Source organism: Crocuta crocuta, unplaced genomic scaffold, assembly GCF_008692635.1.
Source record: "Crocuta crocuta isolate KB4526 unplaced genomic scaffold, BGI_CrCroc_1.0 scaffold299, whole genome shotgun sequence".
Taxonomy (NCBI): Eukaryota; Metazoa; Chordata; class Mammalia; order Carnivora; family Hyaenidae; genus Crocuta; species Crocuta crocuta.
The window spans coordinates 6,004,437-6,024,951 of NW_027532747.1; the positions used below are offsets into that span (position 1 = coordinate 6,004,437).

The window sequence follows — 20,515 nt, forward strand, 5'->3', positions numbered from 1 at the left end:
CCAGCAAATGGCAGAGCTGTCTCCTGGAGTAGATGCTTCTCGTCCAGGTGAAAAACCAGAAGGGCAGTTTATTCGTTTGATGATGAGAAATATGGCGGCCACAGAACTCAGACCTCCAAGTACACATGTCTGGGGCAAGTGATCCCTCGGAGCAGACAGGGGTGGAGGGTTGGTGAGGAGCATCATTTGAACACAAAGAGTTAGGTGAGTGGGAGTCTCATCACGATGGCTTGAGGCATCTGTCCGCAGCAGGGACAACTTTGCCTTGCTAAAGAGACTGGAATCGTGGGAGCCTTTGGCCTAAGACTCCGTCCGGGTGCCTGGGGGGCTCAGGTCATGATCTCACAGTTCGTGGGTTCGAGCCCCGCGTCATGCTCTGTGCTGACAGCTCAGAGCCTGGAGCCTGTTACAGATTCCGTGTCTCCCTTTCTCTCTGCCTCTTCCACACTCGCACTCTGTCTGTCTCTCTCCCTCAAAAATAAATAAACATTAAAAAATTTAAAAAAAAAGACTCCATCTTTTGGGATGGCACTGGTCAGTCACTACCCTTGGTAGTTGCCCGTGCTTTGCCGCTACATGGACCAACCCTCCTTCCCCCCAGGGATGGACAGACAGTTCAGGTTTTAGATATGCTCATTCCTGCGACCCCGTTCTGTGCAGTCTTGCTAGTCAGGAACCATGTGATCTCTTTAAGGTGTCTTGTCCGACCTCTACTCTAACTGAATTGTTTTACATTTGACCTAGAGAACAACACTAGTTTCATGATTTGAGCTGGGTTCTTGGGGGCCTCAGGATAGGCTCCGAGTACAGCTGCCGTGGGTATCTCAGATCCTTAAAGGGCTCGTTGTTTCTTTTGCCAGGAGGCACATCTTCTACTTCCTCTTAACTGGGCATGTTTGTCAGGAGAATGTGGTTCTTAGGATACAATGGTGACACCGTTTTTGCTCACGTGGAGTATTCCCACGCTCGGTGGTGACAAGGTTATGATGGTACCTGTTCCTCATGTGCTTGCCGACCGTTTTCAAAACACATTCTCAGGTATCACCCACTATCACCTTTGCGATGCTTCCCTGGGATAAATCCAAGGGCCTGGGCAATGGCTACATACACCTGATCTCGGGGAGGGTGGTGTGGAGATGCTACAGTGAGGCCATTCTAGCGAAGTTTGCACGTAACTTGGCTGTGTGACATTGAAGAAGTTACTTAAACTCTCCCTGAGCCTCAGTTTCTTCATCTCTAGTGTGGAGATAAGAACATCTACCTGGGGGCGCCCGGGTGGCTCAGTTGGTTGAGCATCCGACTTCGGCTCAGGTCATGATATCACAGTTTGTGAGTTCGAGCCCCGCATCAGACTCTGTGCTGATGGCTCAGAGCCTGGAGCCTGCTTCAGATTCTGTCTCTCTCTCTCTCTGCCCTTCCCCAGCTCATGCTTTCTCTCTCTCTCTCAAAATAAATAAACATTAGAAAAAAAAAGAATATCTACCTTGAAGATCTACCTGTGATGATTAAAATGACCAGTGAATCCCTTGGCCAAAAGGAAGAGATCAAAGTGACGATTGAACTTCTTCCATTTCCCACATACCCTCTCTCACTGGTAACCCAGGGCTGAAACAGACAAGCCAGGAAGCCCCTGCCATTCTTCTGTTTATAGACGGTGCTGTGGCAATCAGTCTTGAGCTGTCTATTGTGTTCAATTTGTGTCAAGCATAACAGTCATTACCTAACTCTAAGATGTTTAATACTCAATTGACAAGAATTCATAGACATTTAGATTGTCAGATGTGGACGAGTCAGTCAAATTTGAAAAAGGATCTGAATTTAGAAACTGGGACATCTGAGGAAGAAAATACTTACGTTGGTGTAATTATACCAAATGTTTCATTTATTTGCTCAAATCGGAAGTTGGAACAGGAAATTGTTATAGTTACCAATAATCCCCTGCTTTGCTTGTACTCTTTGAGGATGTTGCTGATACTGTCCACAAATCCTGTTTGGGCGACCCATCGAATGTTAAAATTCTCCTTCACAAAAAGGGCTTCCATCTTCAGATTGACCAGTAATTGATCAAGACACTCTTGCTATGAGATAAAGGAATATTAGAGATTTGTCCAAAATCACTGTTATCAAAGGAAAAAAATACACATTCACAAAACCTGGAAGTCAATCAATGGCGGCACTCGGTGTGGACAGAGCGCCCCCTGTGGTCTTCCGTGGCACTTCTACACCCTTCTCCTGGCTGCACTCTTGCTGCTCTTAGATAAACAGCTCAAAGTAGGGAGATACTGGAAGGCCCAGTAAAAGGTTTCTTTTCTTTCTTTCTTTCTTCCTTTCTTTCTTTCTTTCTCCCTCTCTCTCTCTCTCTCTCTTTCTTTCTTTCTTTTTTACCAATTGTAATTAGATCTATTCTTTGAACAGTGTGATCCCATGGCTCAAAATCCAAAAGAAAAAGTGTAGAGGAAAGCGCTCCCTTTGACCCCCATCACCACCCAGCCAGCTCTGCTCCCCAGAAGTAACCAGAGACACCAACCCGTTCAGAAACGTTCTCAAATGTAGTGTTTTGATGCAATTTATTCCTAAAATAAATGGTGTCCTAGAGTAAGCTCGAAGAGCATGCCATTGACTAAGGAAGTGTAGGTAGGTTTCTGTGTGAATTGCACAGAGAGACCAAAGCGAAGGACATTCAGTGTCTGTAAAGCACTTGAGTACCAAACAGAGTTTTCAAATACATTTTCTGACCAGGGCCTCTGAGGGTTTTTCAGAAAAGAAGAGAAAGGGAAGTTGCTTTCGGGTAACATTTTCAGCTATGCGGGAGGGGAAAGGGGAACCAGAAGCCAGGCATTCTGACTCCAAATCCCCCAAGGACCAATGCGTTTCGAAAAAGACTCTCCTAAGTACTTACTGTTAAGTCCTTGGTTAGGAAAGCATTTTCTCTGGGGAGTCTCTGGATCTTCCCAGGGCCAGTATTCTTACTGATGCACTGTTAGAGAAAAATAGCCATATTATTCGGTTTACCTGGAAGGTTTGAATATAAAATTTCTCAAATGAACATAACCATGAGTGAATACAATTTTTTTAATTTTTAAATTTAATTTAATTTAAAAATTTTTTTTTGTAAAACAGGGGAGTACACTGAGGGCGTTCATTGATTCATTTTTTAGCAGGTATTCAATGTTTACCACCATAGACCAGGGACTGGAGACATAGGTGAGTAAGGCCTGATCTTTGCTCTCCAGGGTCTCTCAGTCTGCAAGGGGAAGGGGGCAGACATGTACACAGATGATTACGCGGAAAGTCTGCAGTTCACGGAGGAGATGCTGGGAAAAGACGTACATGGCCGGTTACAGGAGGTGGGAAGGAGGCAGGGAGGGTGCGGAGGAGGAAATCTGAGCTGAATGTTAAAGATGAGTAGGGGGTGGCCAGAGGAAGGCCGCACTCACTGCGTTAGCTGGGCTCCAAGGTGACCAGTGGCCTGGTTTGGAGACGGGACCCTCCCTCCCCGACCTAGGGCCTCTGGAAGCCACCAGTAGGTTTGGGGAACCCGATGATACCAGTGCTTTGGAACAAGTGTGCACAGAAACATTTTAGCAACCCCTTGCGTGGTTCGTGTGCGTCTTGCCCCCACCATGGCTTCTCCTACTTTCTACTGTTCATGGGCTCGAGAAAGGCCATCTTGATTGTACATTTCCCCACATCTACACTGCAAATGCAGAGTGACTCTAGTTTTAAGGCGATTCCGTCTGGGGGGCCCCAGTCTTGCTAGCACACCCGATTCCACAGCGACACTTTAGGGGGTGAAACAAGTCAAGCAACGCCATCAAACACGGGAGGAAACAGCTGTACCTTGACCAAGTCCTCCAGGGTATGAACAGACTCGTCCACAGCAACCAGGTAGTGAAGCTTCGGCACGTGGTCTATTATGTTTTGAATCACGCTGCAGCCCCCCCAGGAGATGCCATTGCCAGAGGGGAAAGAGCAAGAGAGATGTAGTCAAGTAGCGCCCACTGACCGCCACGCCATGAGCCAGGCGGCATGTCCCTTCACTGTTGACATGGTGGGCGCGGGGGATGGAGGGTGATCCCTGCGGACGGGGAAGGTGGTAAAGTCCAGGGACACTTCTGGGGCTGAAGAGCCGCTGGGAAAGTAGAAAGGGCAGCACTTAAAGGTGATCCATCTGCCTCCAGATGCTCCCAGTGTGCTCATGACCGGCAGGACTTCAGTGTGTGAGGTCTGGTCACCCAGAGGCTCCTGGGAGTCTCTCAACAGTGCTCCGGGAGGGGCGTTTCACAAATGGCGGTTCCCTGGGGAACCGCATGGCACTAAGAGGCAGGGCTGGGGCTGAGAATTCCTGCCCTGGGTTAGCCACGATTGCCAACATTTCTGAGAGCTCACCTCTGGGTGAGGACTGTGCCATGGGCCTTCGGGGTGCTCCCTCCCTGAGCTCCCACGACAAGTCCACCAGGCAGCTACCATTGTTATGCCCATCTTCGGATTTTTTTAATGTTTGTGTTTGAGAGAGAGAGAGAGAGTGCAAGTGGGGAAGGCGCAGAGAGAGAGACACACACACAGAATCCGAAGCAGGCTCCAGGTCCTGAGCTGTCAGCACAGAGCCGGATGCAGGGCTCGAACCTATGAACCGTGAGATCATGACCAGAGCCGAAGTCGGACGCTTAACCAACTGAGCCGCCCAGGTGCCCGGTTATCCCCATCTTACAAACAAGACCATCAGACCCAGAGAGGTTAAGGAACTGTCCCACACTGACACAGCTAATGAGAGACAGAGCAGGGGTGTGAATACAAAGGGAAGAATTCCAGAGACAACCAATAATGGACAGAAGTCCATCACAGGACTGTCAGTTCCACCTTCCTTTTAGCTTCCTTTCCAGTAAAATGAAAATGAGACAAAGGTATGCATCTAAAGGTCTGCTGTGCATTTATTTTATACTAATTTCTTGGAACGCTTCATCCTTGAGCTTCTTTCTTTGTTAAATATTTGACGATATTCAAAGTTGCCTATAAGAAACAAATCCTACTGGAAGGGGTCCTGGGTCCCTTTTCAATAGAAGCAATTGAACTCTGGTTTATCTCCTTGGAAGTAAGATGTTAAAGATTGATGCTAAGTATTTTGGGTTTGGAATGGGTTTTTTTGCCTTTTTTTTTTTTTTTTTTGAGAGAGAGAGAGCAAGCGAGAGCAGGGGGGAAAGACAGAGAGAGAGAGACAGAGAGAGAGAATCTTAAGCAGGCTCCACGCTCAGCACAGAACCTGACTCAGGGCTCAATCCCACGACCCTGGGATCATCACCTGAGCTGAAGTCAAGAGTCGGAATCTTAACTGACTGGGCTGCCCAGGTGCTCCGATATTTTGTTCTGATAATGTAAAAGATTCTTTCACATCTTTAAAACCTGATAATGTAATAATGTAAAGTCTCTGCAGAAAAGAAGGGTACATTTCAGCATTTCCATGTCCAGCGTGATGTGTTGGCTAGAATAGATATAGGTTTTACATGGAGTCTGGAGTTTATATAATTTAGAGGACTCTTCTTTAAGAAAAATAAGAAAACTTAAATTTAGGACCTTGGAAGAGACCCACGCGGAGGGGAGGGGGGCTTGAAATCTAAGCTTCATTGTTTCCCAGTTAATTTGTAAACCCACCTGGATTATGACTAATTTCCTAACGACCAGTGGAATCTAGAAGCCAGAATCTCAGGGAAGGGTCAAAACTGCTCACTCCTGGCGGGGGGAGCCCATGAGGTGTAGAATAAAGCCCCCAGAACCTGAAATGTGGCACTGATAAACCACAAATACAGTGAACCCTCTCTCTGACCCCAGTGTCCAAGTCAGGGTCTGCACAGAGGAAGGCTCTCCAGACGTGTCTGGAGCTTCGAGCTGGGATGCTTTGTGAGGGTGAAACACATGTGCTCAAGTGACCTACAATTGCCAAAACCACCCGCTTCAGGTGTAGAGCTCATGATCTGATGTCTGGAACTTAAGTTGGTAGGCTGGACATACCAGTCTCACCTGGGACGAAGGAACAAGAAGGTAGGTCCCCAGAACACACAGAACATGCTCTTTTCTTTTCCTGAATTGGAAGACGTGCCATTCTTCAGGAGAACGTTCTAGAAGATGGACTTGAACTTGTCATCCCAAGTGTGGCATTTTTAGATGGTGGACACTATTCTACCAGACGCAAACCGGAGATGATAACCACACCTTCTGCATAGGGTCGTTGCAAAGAACAAATACAATAACACACGAGAGAGCCTTGGCGTGTTGTAAGTGCTCACTGTGGGCTCACTCCAGCATAAGCACCTTCGTCAATTACTCAAGGGAAGTCATATCTCTAGGACGATACTTACCCTGCCAGATCCAGAACGTGGATCGCTGGGATTACATTTGTTCCATCTCCAAACACTGGCAACGCGGGGACTTCACCCACCCACGCCATCTAAAAGAGAAGCAAAAGCACATTTTCCCTGGTCACGCATAGCTATCACAGCTCACACACAGAGCCATAGTCAGGGTGTTCGAAAGACCCAGCTATCTGATGAAGTCATTGCCTAAGGGGGATGTTTTGAAAATCAGTTCTTTCTATTTATTTATTTATCTATCTATCTGTTTATTTATTTTTAAAGGTTTTTTTATGTTTATTTATTTTAAAGAGAGAGAGATCGCAAGTGGGAGAAGGGCAGAGAGAGAGAGACACAGAATCAGAAGCAGGCTCCAGGCTCCACTGTCAGCACAGAGCCCGACACGGGGCTCAAACTCACCAGCGGTGAGATCATGACCTGAGCCGAAGTCGGATGCTTAACTAACACCCATTGCCCCTGAAATTGCTTTTAATTTTTTTAATGTTTTTTTATTTATTTCTAGGAGAGAGAGAGAGACAGTGTGAGCAGGGGAGGGTCAGAGAGAGAGGGAGTCACAGACTGAAACAGGCTTCAGGCTCTGAGCTGGCAGTCAGCACAGAGCCCGACGCGGGGCTCGAACCCACGAACCGCGAGATCATGACCTAAGCGAAAGTCGGACGCTTAACCGACTAAGCCACCCAGGCATCCCTGAAATTACTTTTAGAGTCAAAGAGGTAGGGGTGGGGGCCACAGCCAACCACCAGATCTTGTAAGATATTTTGAACTTTGCGAACCTTGGAAGAATTTTACGCAGTGAAGTGACAACAGTAGGTTTGATTTTGTTGCCGCTAGAAAGAATGATGGGAATTAAAGAGTCTAAAATGGGGAAGTGGTGACCAAGATAGTGTGCAGACAGGAGACGCCTGCCCTCCCCGGCCTGGGGTGGGGGGGCTGGGGGAGCGGGGTGCAGAGAAGGGAGATACCGAGGAGTTGGCTCTATGGAACCGGGGGATTTTGTGATGGGTGAGGAGGAGGGAGGGGTCGCTGGCTGGAAGGAGGTCCCGTTTTCAGAGATGAGGTCCCAGAGGGACAGCAGGTTTGGGGCTGACCATAGGTGGAGTTTGGGTTTGTGAAACATCCACAGGGAGGTGCCGAATAGACACTCAGACCTACAGAGCTAAGGGGAGAGCCCTGCTGGAGACATTTAGGATTGAGAGTCATTGGCACCAGTCATGGGAACGAACAGACCCCCCAGAAGAGTGTAGTCAGAGACGACAAGAGGGTCTCGGGCAGGAACCCGAGAAAGCCGACATTTGACAGTCAGGTGGGTGAGGAGCTGCTGAGAACCTACGAGGAGAGACATCACCTACCATCGTCCCGCACTTTGGCTGTCCCTTCACACAGCCTGCACGTGTCCGGTCTTTGCGCTTACAGTTCCCGCTGCCTTTCCCCCAGAAGGCAAAGTAGTCACCTCCTGCTTTCCACTTTCAGCTCAGATGTCACCTCCCAAGAAAGGCTTTCCCCAACATCATATCCAAGATCCAACCCCCCGGCCCTGCTGCTGGGTCTCTCTGTACCTTCCTCTGCTTTGTTGCTTTCCATTTTCTTTTTCCTTTTCTTCCTTCTTTAATGTTTATTTATTTTTGAGAGAGGGAGAGGGAGAGAGAGAGAATGAGAGTGTGTGTGAGGGGGGGAGGGGCAGAGAGAGAGGGAGACACAGAATCCAAAGCAGGCTCCAGGCTCCAGGCTGTCAGCACAGAGCCCGACGTGGGGCTCGAACTCACGAACTGGGAGATCATGACCTGAACCGAAGTCAGATGCCCAACAACTGAGCCACTGAGGCGCTCCTCCATTTTATTTTTCAACGTGTGAAATAGTCTCTGTATACTGGCTAATTTGGTTCTTGTCTATCACTCTCCTCCTCTACCCCCCTGGACTGCAAGCCCCACAGACGCGGGGACTTGATTACGGCATCAGATTCCCAGAATCTACATTGGTTTCCGGGCCATCGTAGGCATTGATGTTTGTTTCATGAATGATCCATCTTGTTTCCTTATTAGGTAGAGAGTGTGGTAAATACAAGTTGATAGTAATAGGAAATAAAAAGAAAAAATCTTAAAATTGTGTAACCTTATTGTAAAATGCTTTTTGGAAAAAACCCTCATAGTCATTGAAAACACATACCTTGAAGAAATGGTGTAAGATGCCCCCTTCCATTCCATACTGAAGTCCAGCAGCAACCACATAAGTCGTGAATTTTTTGGTCTGTTGGATAAAGTACAGGAGAAAAGCTAGATGTAATATTATTAATCATACCAAACGAGATTATTTTAGTGGTTCAAATGAGTACTCTATACGAATGCCCCTGACCACTATTAAAATTTATTTGGGACATTGTTTTTAAGTTTATTTATTTTGAGAGAGAGAGAGGGAGGAGGAGGAGAGAGAGATCGAGCATGAGCAGGGGAGGAACAGAGAGAGAGAGAATCCCAAGCAGGCTCCACACTCTCAGCACAGAGCCTGGCGTGGGGCTCGATCTCGTGAACCATGAGATCATGACCTGAGCCAAAATCAAGAGTCAGATATGTAACAACTGAGCCACCCAGGCGCCCCTGGGTGAAAGCCAGAGATGATTTGTGACAGCTTAGCACCTCCACGCACTACGCTGGCACTTACAGGAGAAGGGAGATGTAAAAATGTGTCCCTCCATGATGATCTTTACTTACCCAGTAGGGGAGGTAGACATATATACACAGTTTTTAGTCATGGGCCACAGCACAACATGTGATACTGTGATTCCTAATAAGAAATAGATATTTGCTCTTCATCCATGTATCTGGCACTGAGTTCCTAAAACCACAGGACTTTCCTAAGCAAACAGAGTGATAAAGGTGTCTTTTGTTATGTTACTCAGGTGACTTTTGGACCCAACCTGAGATGTGGGTTGATTGACAGGGAGCCAACCATGTGACCAGAAGGTCAGAAGTTTCCATTTCCTGTAGCACCACCAGGGAGGGGTGAGGGGTGGAGATGGGGTTCAGTCACCAATGGCCAATGATTTCCTCAAACATGATGAAGCCTCCATCAAAACCCAAGAGGAGGTGTGGGCATCTTCTAGATTGGTGACATGTGTGGAGATTTGGGAAGAGTATGGAACCTTCATGCCTTTCTCCATCCCTTGCCCTGTGGATCTTCCATCTGGCTAGTTTGGAGTTATAGTCTTAAAGTGTATTTATTTACTTTTGAGAAAGAAAGAGTGAGCAAGAGAGGGTGAGAGAGTGAACAGGGGAGGGGCAGAGAGAGAGGAAGAGGGAGAATCTCAGGCAAGCTCTGTGCTGTCAGCACAGAACCGGATGTGGGGCTCGAACTCATGAACCATAAGATCCTGACCTGAGCCGAAATCCAGAGTTGGATGCTGAGCCACCCAGGTGCCCCCGAGTTATATTCTTTGATTACAACAAACTGGTAATCTAGTATGTAAAATGTTTCTCTGAATTCTGTGAGCCACTCTAGCAAACTAATCAAACCCAAGGTGGGGGAGGTGGGAGGGGCATCGGAACCTCCAACCTATAAGGGTTGGTCAGAAGCACAGGTGACAACTTGGGCTTGCAACTGAAGAGGAACAGAAGCAGAAGAATGTTCACCTCTGGCTCAGAAGGCTGACCGATATAGCCTGCATAGTTTTGATAAGGATCAAATACGTCCTGGTTGGTTGTGACGTTCCTCTAGGGGCTCATGACTGCCCGTGTATTTCACTGACAGTTAATATTGAACTGAATGATACGCACCAGAGAAATCTTGTGAAAGTGGTTTTACCAGTAGAAATTCAAAGGAACATTTATGATCTCATACCTCCTGCATGTCCCTACCCCCTTGAGCGCTAAGCATATAACCACCAGCTTCGTACAGCAAAAGTGCAGCGCTTTCTGCCTGCAAGTCTTGTTCCCTACTCACATTATCTTACTAAGTTGTTACAGCATCTCAAGAATTCTTTCTTGGGGTGCCTGGGTGGCTCAGTCAGTTGAGCATCCGACTTCGGCTCAGGTCATGATCTCACAGTCGGTGGGTTCGAGCCCCAAGTCGGGCTCTGTGCTGACAGCTCAGAGCCTGGAGCCTGATTCAGATTCTGTGTCTCCCTCTCTCTCTGCCCCTCCCCCGCTCACACTCTGTCTCTCAAAATAAAATAAAGACATAAGAAAAATTAAAAAAAAAAAAAAAGAATTCTTTCTTGACTGTTGTGCTTGATGACCCCACAACAATTGGTGTCTGAAGGGGGAGGGGGCAGGCTTGCTTCACTGAGCCCTAGTGGGATCTGATGTCACCTCCAGGAACATGGTGTCAGAATGGGGTTGAAATGTAAGACACCCAGCTGGTGCCCAAGAACGGCTTGGCCTTGTGGAAAACTCCCAGAGTGCAAGGGCACACACATTGGAAATGGGTCTGGAAACCTTATTGGGAAAAGGAGTCTCTCTTCTTCTCCAGCTGGTGGATTAAAAAACTTAAAGCCTCCTTAGCCCAAATGCCAAAAATGCCAAATAAGATGCCACTGGTATCCTTCTAGTATGGCAGAATTCTCAAGGAAATGAGAGCTAGGAGCCAAAAGCAGAAGTGAAAAGAGGGGCACCTGGGTGACTCAGTTGGTTGAGTGTCTGACTCTTGACATCAGCTCAGGTCATGATCTCACAGTTCATGTCAGTTCAGAGCCCCTCATTGGGCTCTGAGCTGACAGTCCGGAGCCTGCTTGGGATTCTCTCTCTCCCTCTCTGCCTCCCCTGCTCACGTGTATGCGTGCTCTCTCTCTCCCTTTGTCTCTCTCTGTCTCGCTCAAAATAAATAAACAGAAACCTAAAAAAAAAACAAAAATACCAGAAGTGAAAGCAGAGAGTTGGGCCACGATAGAAAGGGTTCACTCACAACAAAAGAGTGAACTTAGAAAGGAGTCCTCCCTGTGACGGAAGAGGGTGAGAAAGAATCATGTCAAACCTAGCCAAGCCTTTGGAAGGAAAAAAGCTCCCTGGAGAATTTTAACCTTGGCCTTGTACTTTCCAAAGGTCTGTCTATTGCATTTAAATTCCCTGCTGAATCCAGGGATTCCAGAGCCAAAAAGTAACATCAAGAGCCTTTTAGGCAGTGAGACTCTTCAGAGCACTTCAGAGGGGCAAATACAAACCCCTAGGACCCCTACCCAGGGACCTCCCCTGTCATTTAAAGCCCCAGGAAAGGGACAAAAGCTGGGGCAGGGCGGTGACCTTATGGCAGCAGATGTGTGCTGGTTTGGGGGGCACAACGTTGACTGGGAAGCCAGTTACAAACTGTAAGGCATATTCGCATTGTGAATTCCCATTTCATACTGACGTCATGAATCCTGAAGGCACCCAGTTCATAAATACCCTCGAGACTTTCACAGCAGCGCTTTCGGTGAAGACAGACTTTGCATTGGTCTCCTTTTCCCTGATAACTCATCTACGTGAGGTGTTTAGGGGCGATAAGCTTTTAAGACACAGATGTTGACAGTGTAAAGAGATGCTGTTTTAAAAAAATCCATGTCAAATAACAGGATTATTCTTACAATTGGAGTTCCATAAATCACAAGGAAATATGTTTATTAATAGCGACTTCAGGGGCGCCTGGGTGGCTCAGTCGGTTAAGTGTCTGACTTCGGCTCAGGGCATGATCTCACGGTTCGTGGGTTTGAGCCCCACGTTGGGCTCTGTGCTGACAGCTCAGAGCCTGGAGCCTGCTTCAGATTCTGTGTCTTCCTCTCTCTCTGACCCTCCCCTGCTCTCACTGTCTCTCTGTCTCAGAAATAAATAAAACATTAAAAAATAAAAAAAAAATAGCGACTTCATAGAAAAAGATGTTACTAAAGATGAGCTCACAAACCAAAATTATAAAACTAATGAGGGAACAAACAATCCACAATGAATGAAATCAGACTTCCATTGCCTTCAGAAAATAAAATAAATTAGCAGAGGGGCGCCTGGGTGGCTCAGTCAGTTAAGTGTCCAACTTGGGCTCNTGGTCTGGAAAGCTGTGGACTTGGTTGGAGATATTGTCCTGCTCTCAATTATTAAGGGAAAAAAAATGATTTTATAGTTTCATTCTGGCAACGTCTAACACTGTGAAGGGGTTACAAGGCTGTGCTTTGAAATGAACAAGTCAAAAATCTGGCATGATTTCAAGGAGATCTGGATAAATGTACTCCATGGTGGGAGATTTTTTAGTATATCCCTCTTGGTAATTGACAAACTCAGGAGACCCCAAACTAGTAAGATATGCAAAGCACCATTAAGAAACTTGACTTAAATAGACATATATGGAAACTCCACACGATTTGAAATACACGAGGTTTTCAAGTTCATATGGAACTTAAAATAAAAACAAATGGGCCACGTACTTTGTGGCAAAGCATCTCATGAAATGCTACAGAATCACCACCACCCAGACCGCATTCTCTGACTAAAAAGCAATTAAGTTAGAAATGAACAACACCTTCCCTAGATATCTGGAAATTTACAAAACCATTTCTCAGTAATTCACAGCACCGCTTCCCAAATTCTAATAGACTGTAGAAAATTTGTAGAAATTAATACAAATAACATTTATGGCACTTCAAAACTTACAGAATGCTGCTAAAACTATACTTGGTGTAAAATTTGTGGCATTAAGTGGTTATATTAGAAAAACAAAGATGGAATATTAATAAGTTTAGCTTCTAACTCAAAATAGCAGAAACCCAAATTAGAAAGAAGAATAAAGACAGAGAAATTGATCTATTAAAAAGCAAAGAAATAGAACTAGCACAGCACAAACTACCTCTTTAATAAGAATAATAAAATTGAAAAATCAATTCAGATTGATGAAGAAAAGAAGGGGTAAGACCCAAGTAAATAGCATCATTGGAGTTAGAGCTGCTAAAACAGACACTTTTCCTTTTGGAGTTCTGAAGATTTAAAAAAAGATTTAAAAGGGGCGCCAGGCTGACTCAGCTGGTTCAGTGTCCAACTCTTGAATTCAGCTCAGGTCATGATCTCCCCATTCCTGGGACTGAGCCCCCCGTTCCTGGGACTGAGCTGATAGCACAGAGCCTGTTTGGGATTCTCTCTTTCTCACTCTCTCTCTGCCCCTCCCTCATTTGCACTTTTTCTCTCAAAATAAGTAAATAAAAATAAACATGTAAAAAAGACAGGGTGCCTGGGTGGTTCAGTCGGTTAAATGTCCAGTTGCCACTCAGGTCGTGATCTCACAGTTTGTGGGTTCACCAGTTCATGAGTTCAAGCCCTGCACTGGGTTCTTTGCTGTCAACGCGGAACCCACTTCGGATCCTCTGTCTGCACTTTCCCCTCTTGCTCTCTCTCTTTCAAAAATAGATAAACATTTAAAAATTTTTCTTTAGGGGCGCCTGGGTGGCTTAGTCGGTTAAGCGTCCGACTTTCGCTTAGGTCATGATCTCGCGGTTCATGGGTTTGAGCCCCCCGTCGGGCTCTGTGCTGACTGCCAGCTCAGAGCCTGGAGCCTATTTCAGAGTCTGTATCTCCCTCTCTCTCTGACCCTCCCTGCTCACACTGTGTCTCTCTCTCTCTCTCTCTTTCCTAGAAATAAATTTAAAAAAAAATTTTTAAAAAAGGATCGACCTATAGCTGAGAAACTCTTGTACATAAGAATGCTTCTTCCATGCCCATCAGTCCTCAGTTATTTGTAAAAAAAATAAAAATAAAAAAATAAAATGATAATTCAGAAAAAAAAATAAAAAAATAAAAAAAAAGAATGCTTCTTAGCCTTCTGTTGCAGCAAAATTTATCATTTATATACATATATAATAAAACCATTATATTTCCTATCTTTTGTCCAAATAGATGGCAGGAATGCCTTGGTGATGAATAAGTTTGCTACATCTAAGAATTATCAAGGGTTTGGGACACCTGGGTGGCTCAGTCAGTTAAGCGTCCGTCTTCGGCTCAGGTCATGATCTCACGGTTCGTGGAGTCGAGCCCCGAGTCGGGCTCTGTGTTGACAGCTCAGAGCCTGGAGCCTATTTCAGAGTCTGTATCTCCCTCTCTCTGACCCTCCCCTGCTCATGCTGTCAATCTCTCTCTCTCTCCCCTAGAAAAATAAAAATAAAAAATAAAAAAATAAAAAAATTTCTTTAAAGATTTAAGAGATTTGAAGATTTTTAAAAAGGCAGATGGACCTCCAAGTCACATCTTTATTCCTGATGTAGTTTAGGCTGGAGTCCGTGACTTAGGTGAGCAGTGATGCAGACAGCTCAGAGCCTGGAGCCTGTTTTGGATTCTCTGTCTCCCTCTCTCTTCTGCTCCTCCCCCTCTCACGCTCTGTCTCTCTCTCTTAAAAATAAACAAACATTAAAACATTTTTTTAAATGTTAAAAAAAGAAATCATGGGTTCTCTGTCTTCTCAAGGCTTAATAAAATAATATACTCACAAAATTTGGAACTGGAAGAAATTAAGACCTGCCTAGTCCAGCACCTTTATTCATTTATTTTAACTCCAAAACGTTAATGACTTAGCTAAGGTCATAAATTAATGACTAGAAAAAGGGCTAGAACTTTGAATCTTATATTATTTCCTTGAAATATTTTATACTCGTGGAGTTTGCATTGCTAGAATAAAAAAAATTTTGTTTTTTTGTTTTTTGTTTTAATAGGACAGAAGGTGGGGACAAAGTTCCCACTGTAATATCCTTGGATACCACTAGGTGTCACCTTGGAACCATTATTAGGTATCCCTACTGTGGGTGTTCTGCCCCTGGGAAAAACACGGTGGATGGAGCCTTTAGAGGTTTGGGGGTTCTATATAAATTCTACATAAGTTAAAGGAAGATGAAGATACTAGCACCCGGTTCAAAGAATTTTGAGGGTTATATAGGAGCTACATGAGGATTATCAGAAGTAAAATATTGAGCACAGTGCCTGGCACATAGTAAGCAAATCCTTGATACTTCTTTTTTTTTTTTTATGTTTTATTTATTTCTGAGAGAGAGAGAGAGTGTGTGAGCAGGGGAGGGGAGAGAGAGAGAGATACAGAATCCAAAACAGGCTCCAGGCTCTGAGCTAGCTGTCAGCACAGAGCCCGATGCGGGGCTCGAACCCACGAACCGTGAGATCATGACCTGAGCCGAAGACGGACGCTTAACCGACTGAGCCACCCAGGTGTCCCAAACCCTTGATAATTCTTGGGTGTAGCAAACTTATTCATCACCAAGGCATTCCTGCCATCTATTTGGACAAAAGATAGGAAATATAATGGTTTTATTATATATGTATATAAATGATAAATTTTGCTGCAACAGAAGGCTAAGAAGCATTCTTATGTACAAGAGTTTCTCAGCTATAGGTCGATCTTAGTAACTGGTGGCCATGCCTGTGTCAAGATCAACTCTACTGAGAGATTGAGCTTTGAAGTCAGGAAAAAATAAATAAACCCTGCAGTCTGACAGATCTAGGTCTGAACCACAGCGGTACCACTTGACGCCTCTTTCCCGAAGTGTGCACATCTGTGAAATGGGGACAATGATGTACGGATACAAAACCGTTGTTGTTAGGAGTGGGTCAGACAAGGCCAAGAGCTGTGCGCTCAGGACGGTGCTCAGCAAACCTTCGTTATGTGAACTTGAGCCAGTTATTTACCTTCTGGAAGTCGTCATCTCCTTATTTGTAAGGGAAGGTGAATAGCTACTTTTCAGTTATAGGAAACAGATGAGATAGATTCTGGAAAAGGGGGAAATGTGCCCCCCCTCTTCCCCACTCCAACTTCAGTTGTTTGCCGCTTCTGGGCTAAGGGGCTCTTTGGACCCACACCTCAGCGAGTGAGGGCTTGAGCTCTGCTGGGACCTAACACGCTTAGGGGGCTGGACTAAAGCCAGAATGAGAACCTGGAGACAGTGCATCCTGGGGTGAGCCTGGAGCTCAGAGATCTGTGAGTGTGAGGACAAGGGCAGAGACATTTAACAAGTGAAATGATGTACACAAGGCGCGTAGAACAGTCCTGGCCACGTGCATTGAGCACTGTCTCAGAACGGACTTCTCTTACCCTAAATACCTTACTAGTCCGGACTTACGTTTTTCCCAAATTTGAGAACCATTTTTTCGGCATTGATGTGGTCCAGAAAATTAGGATGGTGCTTTCTTCTTCGATAATCTTCTTCAGTAAATGGGATCTCAGAATCATCCTACGAAAGAAAAAATGTCAGATTGGATATGTAAAACTCAGAGCTACGTAAAACGTCTAAACCCAGAATGCTGACTATGTTCCGAAGAGCTCAAACAACGCGTCTAAAAAGCTACTGCTTATTTTTACAGTGATTCGACTTCCTTGAAAATGCTTCAGCTAGCCAAACTTTATCGTTTGTACTTAACTGAAACAAAATAAAAAATTCAAATGTCTTTCTTTTATTTTGTAGAGACAGCCACAGGTTGTTGCTGGGATTCCATCAAGATCTTCAATAACCCATTTCTTTTATTTTTATGAATTATTTTTTAATGTTTATTTTTGAGAGAGAGAGACAGAGACAGACAGAGCACGAGCAGGGGAGGGGCAGAGAGAGACACACACACAGAATCCGAAGCAGGCTCCCGGCTCTGAGCTGTCAGCACAGAGCCCAACGCAGGGTTTGAACTCATGAACCATGAGATCATGACCTGAGCTGAAGTGGGACGCTTAACTGACTGAGCCACCCAGGTGCCCTCTCAATAACCCATTTCTTAATAGTTCTTGCAACTTAGATAGTTTCATGTTTTAATCTAAATCGTGGGTTTTTTCTCTCTCTTCCACATTGCCCTTTCCCCTCAAATCAACCTCATGTTATAAGAACATTCCATGTAAAAGTTTCTGTGTCAAGCTTTGTCAGATAAGGGGAAATATCAATTTGCATTGGGAATCAGGGATGAAAAATACTTCTCGGCAGTCTGCTGGGCTGCACATCATGTCCAGTCCTTCCACAGCTCACCCTTCCTTCTGCATGGTCCCATGGAAGGATCCTTCCAGAACAAGAAAATGAAAACTTACTGAGAATTGAAGGAGGAACTGAGACCCATGGTACAGAGTGGCTTCTCCAAATCCATCCAAGATTTAGAGGTCCTAGTAGTTGGGATGAGGATTTTATTTTTTTAAGTGCTTATTTTATCTATTTTTGAGAGAGGAAGAGTGGAGGAGGGGCAGAGAGAGAAAGAGAGAATCCCAAGCAGGCTCTACACTGTCAGGAGAGAGCCCAACGCAGGGCTCGAACTCATGAACCGCGAGATCATGACCTGAGTTAAGTCGGACACTTAATGGACTGAGCCATCCAGGCGCTCCTGGAGGAGGATTTTTAAAACGCACTGTTCAATAGGAGACTTTTAACCACCTCACAGTGGTCCAAGTTACATAATCCAAAGCATTTAAGCCCTGGGTTTCCGCGGAATGAATCAGACAGACAGAAGACACACAGGGATGAGGACCCAGAGGGGTCACGATTGTTGGCAGGTTGGAGAAACGGGAACAAGGGCCCAAGTGATGGGGGACCAAGCTGGGAATTGGTGGCGGGCAAGGCAGCAATAGCCAGTTTATCAGGGCTTGTGGACCGTGTTGAGGAGTTTAGATTTATTCTATGAGCATAAGGAAGATTGAAGGGTTTTGAGCATTTTGAATAGAACTAAGACATTATCTGAATGATATGTTTTTTTTTAATTTTTTAATGTTTATTTTATTTTTGACACAGAGAGAGACAGAGTATGTGTGGGGGAAGGTCACAGTGAGAGGGAGACACAGAATCTGAAACAGACTCCAGGCTCTGAGCTGTCAGCACAGAGCCCGACGCGGGGCTCGAACCCACGGACTGTGAGATCATGACCTGAGCCGAAGTCGGCTGCCTAACTGACTGAGCCACCCAGGTGCCCCCTGAATGATATTTTAAGATCAGTCAGGCTGTCCCTTGAAGATTGCAGTGGAAGGAGGTGACAGACGCACCAGTCTGCGGGCTGCTTTCCCAATGGAAGGTGGTAAAGGCTGAGGCTTGGTCTAGAATGTTGCCATGGATACAAAGTGAGCAAGATGGATTACGACACGTTTTGGGTGACGAGTTAACAGGATGCACAATGGATTGTTGGGTGGGGAGAAGGGAATGAGGCTAAGGCAGGTGGATTGGGGGTAATGGCATGGGGAGGAAAACGGGGAGAGAGTTAGTGTTCTGGGTCCGTGGTAGGCACTCGGTAAATACATGTTACATGACAGGCTGACCTCCAAAGTACGTCCAGGGGCTCACATAAACTATTGCTAGAGAAACTATAGGGCACCTGGCTAAATTTGAATTTCAGATAAACAATGAAATAATTTTTTAGTGTAAATACGTCTTGAGGATCTCACGGGATATACTTAGGCTAAACGTTATTCACGGTTTACCCGAAATTAGAATTGAACTGTGCACCCTGTATATGTATTTGTTAAATCTGGTGATCCTACTCACACGGGGTCTGGAAACAGTATAATTAGCTTTGCCTTCGGGATGAATGGAGTCCCGGCATCTCTATGGCCCGGGCTGTCACGACAGGGTGGCAGCCTGCCTCACTGGCCCCCTCGCTCCCTGTGACTGGGTGCCCAGCACCCCTCTTCTAGTCCTCGGGGCTGCGGCAGAGACGGTCATATCCGTGGTGCTCAGGTTTTGATGGCCAGTCAACCTCGTCCTTGACATTCTGAGATGGGACTCAGGGACAAGCAAGATCACCCCCTCCCGGGCCAGCTGCACGATAGAATGTCAACCACCCAACCTGGGCTTCAGGTTCTGAGTTGTCATCCTGATTCCTGGTTGGGACGGAGACCTGGCTTGCACATTATGAACCTTCACTGCTGTCATCTGACCATGTTCCCTCCAGTCCTTAAATGTCACTTGTTACAAATAAACAAGTATATTTTAATATAGGTTTTGGATCTTTGCAACTATTTGCATCTTTGCTCTTCTAATCAGTGACGAGTCACTTTGGGTCGGCATTATGTCCGTCACCCTACACTTGCCACATATTGATGTCTGGTAGCATTCCTGGACACGTAGCCCGTCTCGTGGGCATCGCGCTACAATCAATAAGCTTGTTCAGAGGCTTCAGCCTTCCAGGAGATGAAAAGCTCACTCTGCAGAGTGCTCTTCTCCTTTTTGTTTAGGACATTGGGCGAAATCTATTGTCTTGTAATATGGCCTTGGACTCGCTCTTTAACTGGTCATTGTGATTGTGATTGTGATTGGCTGCCACACATTGTGATTGTGTGGATTTCCTACCTGCTGGACTCCTTTCCTACCTGATTGTTCCATGTGACTATTGTTCCTCTGGGCTATTTGGTTGAGTAACGTTCACCCCTTTTTACTCACACATTAAAAAAAGCAAACACATAGCTATACTTTTAAAACAGATACTGGAGCACCTGGGTGGCTCAGTCGGTTTAGCATCGAACCCTTGATTTTGGCTCAGGTCATGATCTTGCGGTTTGTGAGACTGAGCCCGGCGTTGGGCTCCACGCTGACAGTGCAAAGTCTGCTTGAGGTTTTCTCTTTCGCTCTGTATCTGCCCTTCTCCCGCTCTCTTTCCCTTTCAAAATAAATAAATAAACTTAAAATAAAATAGAATAAAATAAGATACTAAAGGAAAAAAACCCCATAAACATTAAGATTTTCCCATGAATCAAAATAAATATAAATGAAAATATTCTACTGTATTTATACTTCTTTTGTATTAAAAATGCTCTGTATACAGTTTTATATCCATTGGGATGCTTTTGGCTACAAGTAACAGAAAACCAAATTCAAAATGGCCCCCAAACTGCTGGGATTCGTCATCTCCCAGAAATAACATTCAAAAACATGGTGGCTCCAGGTGCTGTGTGATGGGCTTCTCCGCCCTCTGATGCCGCCTGAGCTATACCTTACTCGCCATGACCTTCCTCTGCAGGCTCAGGCAAGACTGGCAACAGCAGCTCCAAGCGCCATATCCACGGTCGATAATATTCCCAGAGGGAAGAAGGTTGCATCTTCCTCGAAGTCTCTCTTTATCAGAGATGAGCCCTTCCCAGAAGTCTCCTGGCAGACTTCTCTCTGCGCCAAAGACAGGACCACACTGATTTCGTGGGCACAGGACAAGATGACACTCCCAGGCTCTTTTGCGGTCGGGTGTGCCCATGTGACTGGGTTT

The 20,515-nt window shown here is 45.6% G+C and overlaps 1 protein-coding gene across 1 annotated transcript in view; it reads right to left on the reverse strand.

Moving 5' to 3' along the window:
- AK7 (adenylate kinase 7) overlaps nt 1–20,515 on the reverse strand; it is a 51,392-nt gene that overhangs the window by 23,281 nt on the left and 7,596 nt on the right. Inside the window, exons 3-8 of the mRNA XM_077780986.1 lie at nt 16,423–16,533; nt 8,529–8,609; nt 6,354–6,442; nt 3,841–3,931; nt 2,900–2,977; nt 1,929–2,078 (exon numbers count right to left, since the gene is read on the reverse strand). Coding sequence (XP_077637112.1) covers nt 1,929–2,078; nt 2,900–2,977; nt 3,841–3,931; nt 6,354–6,442; nt 8,529–8,609; nt 16,423–16,533 — 600 coding nt within the window. The remainder of the gene's footprint in view (nt 1–1,928; nt 2,079–2,899; nt 2,978–3,840; nt 3,932–6,353; nt 6,443–8,528; nt 8,610–16,422; nt 16,534–20,515) is intronic.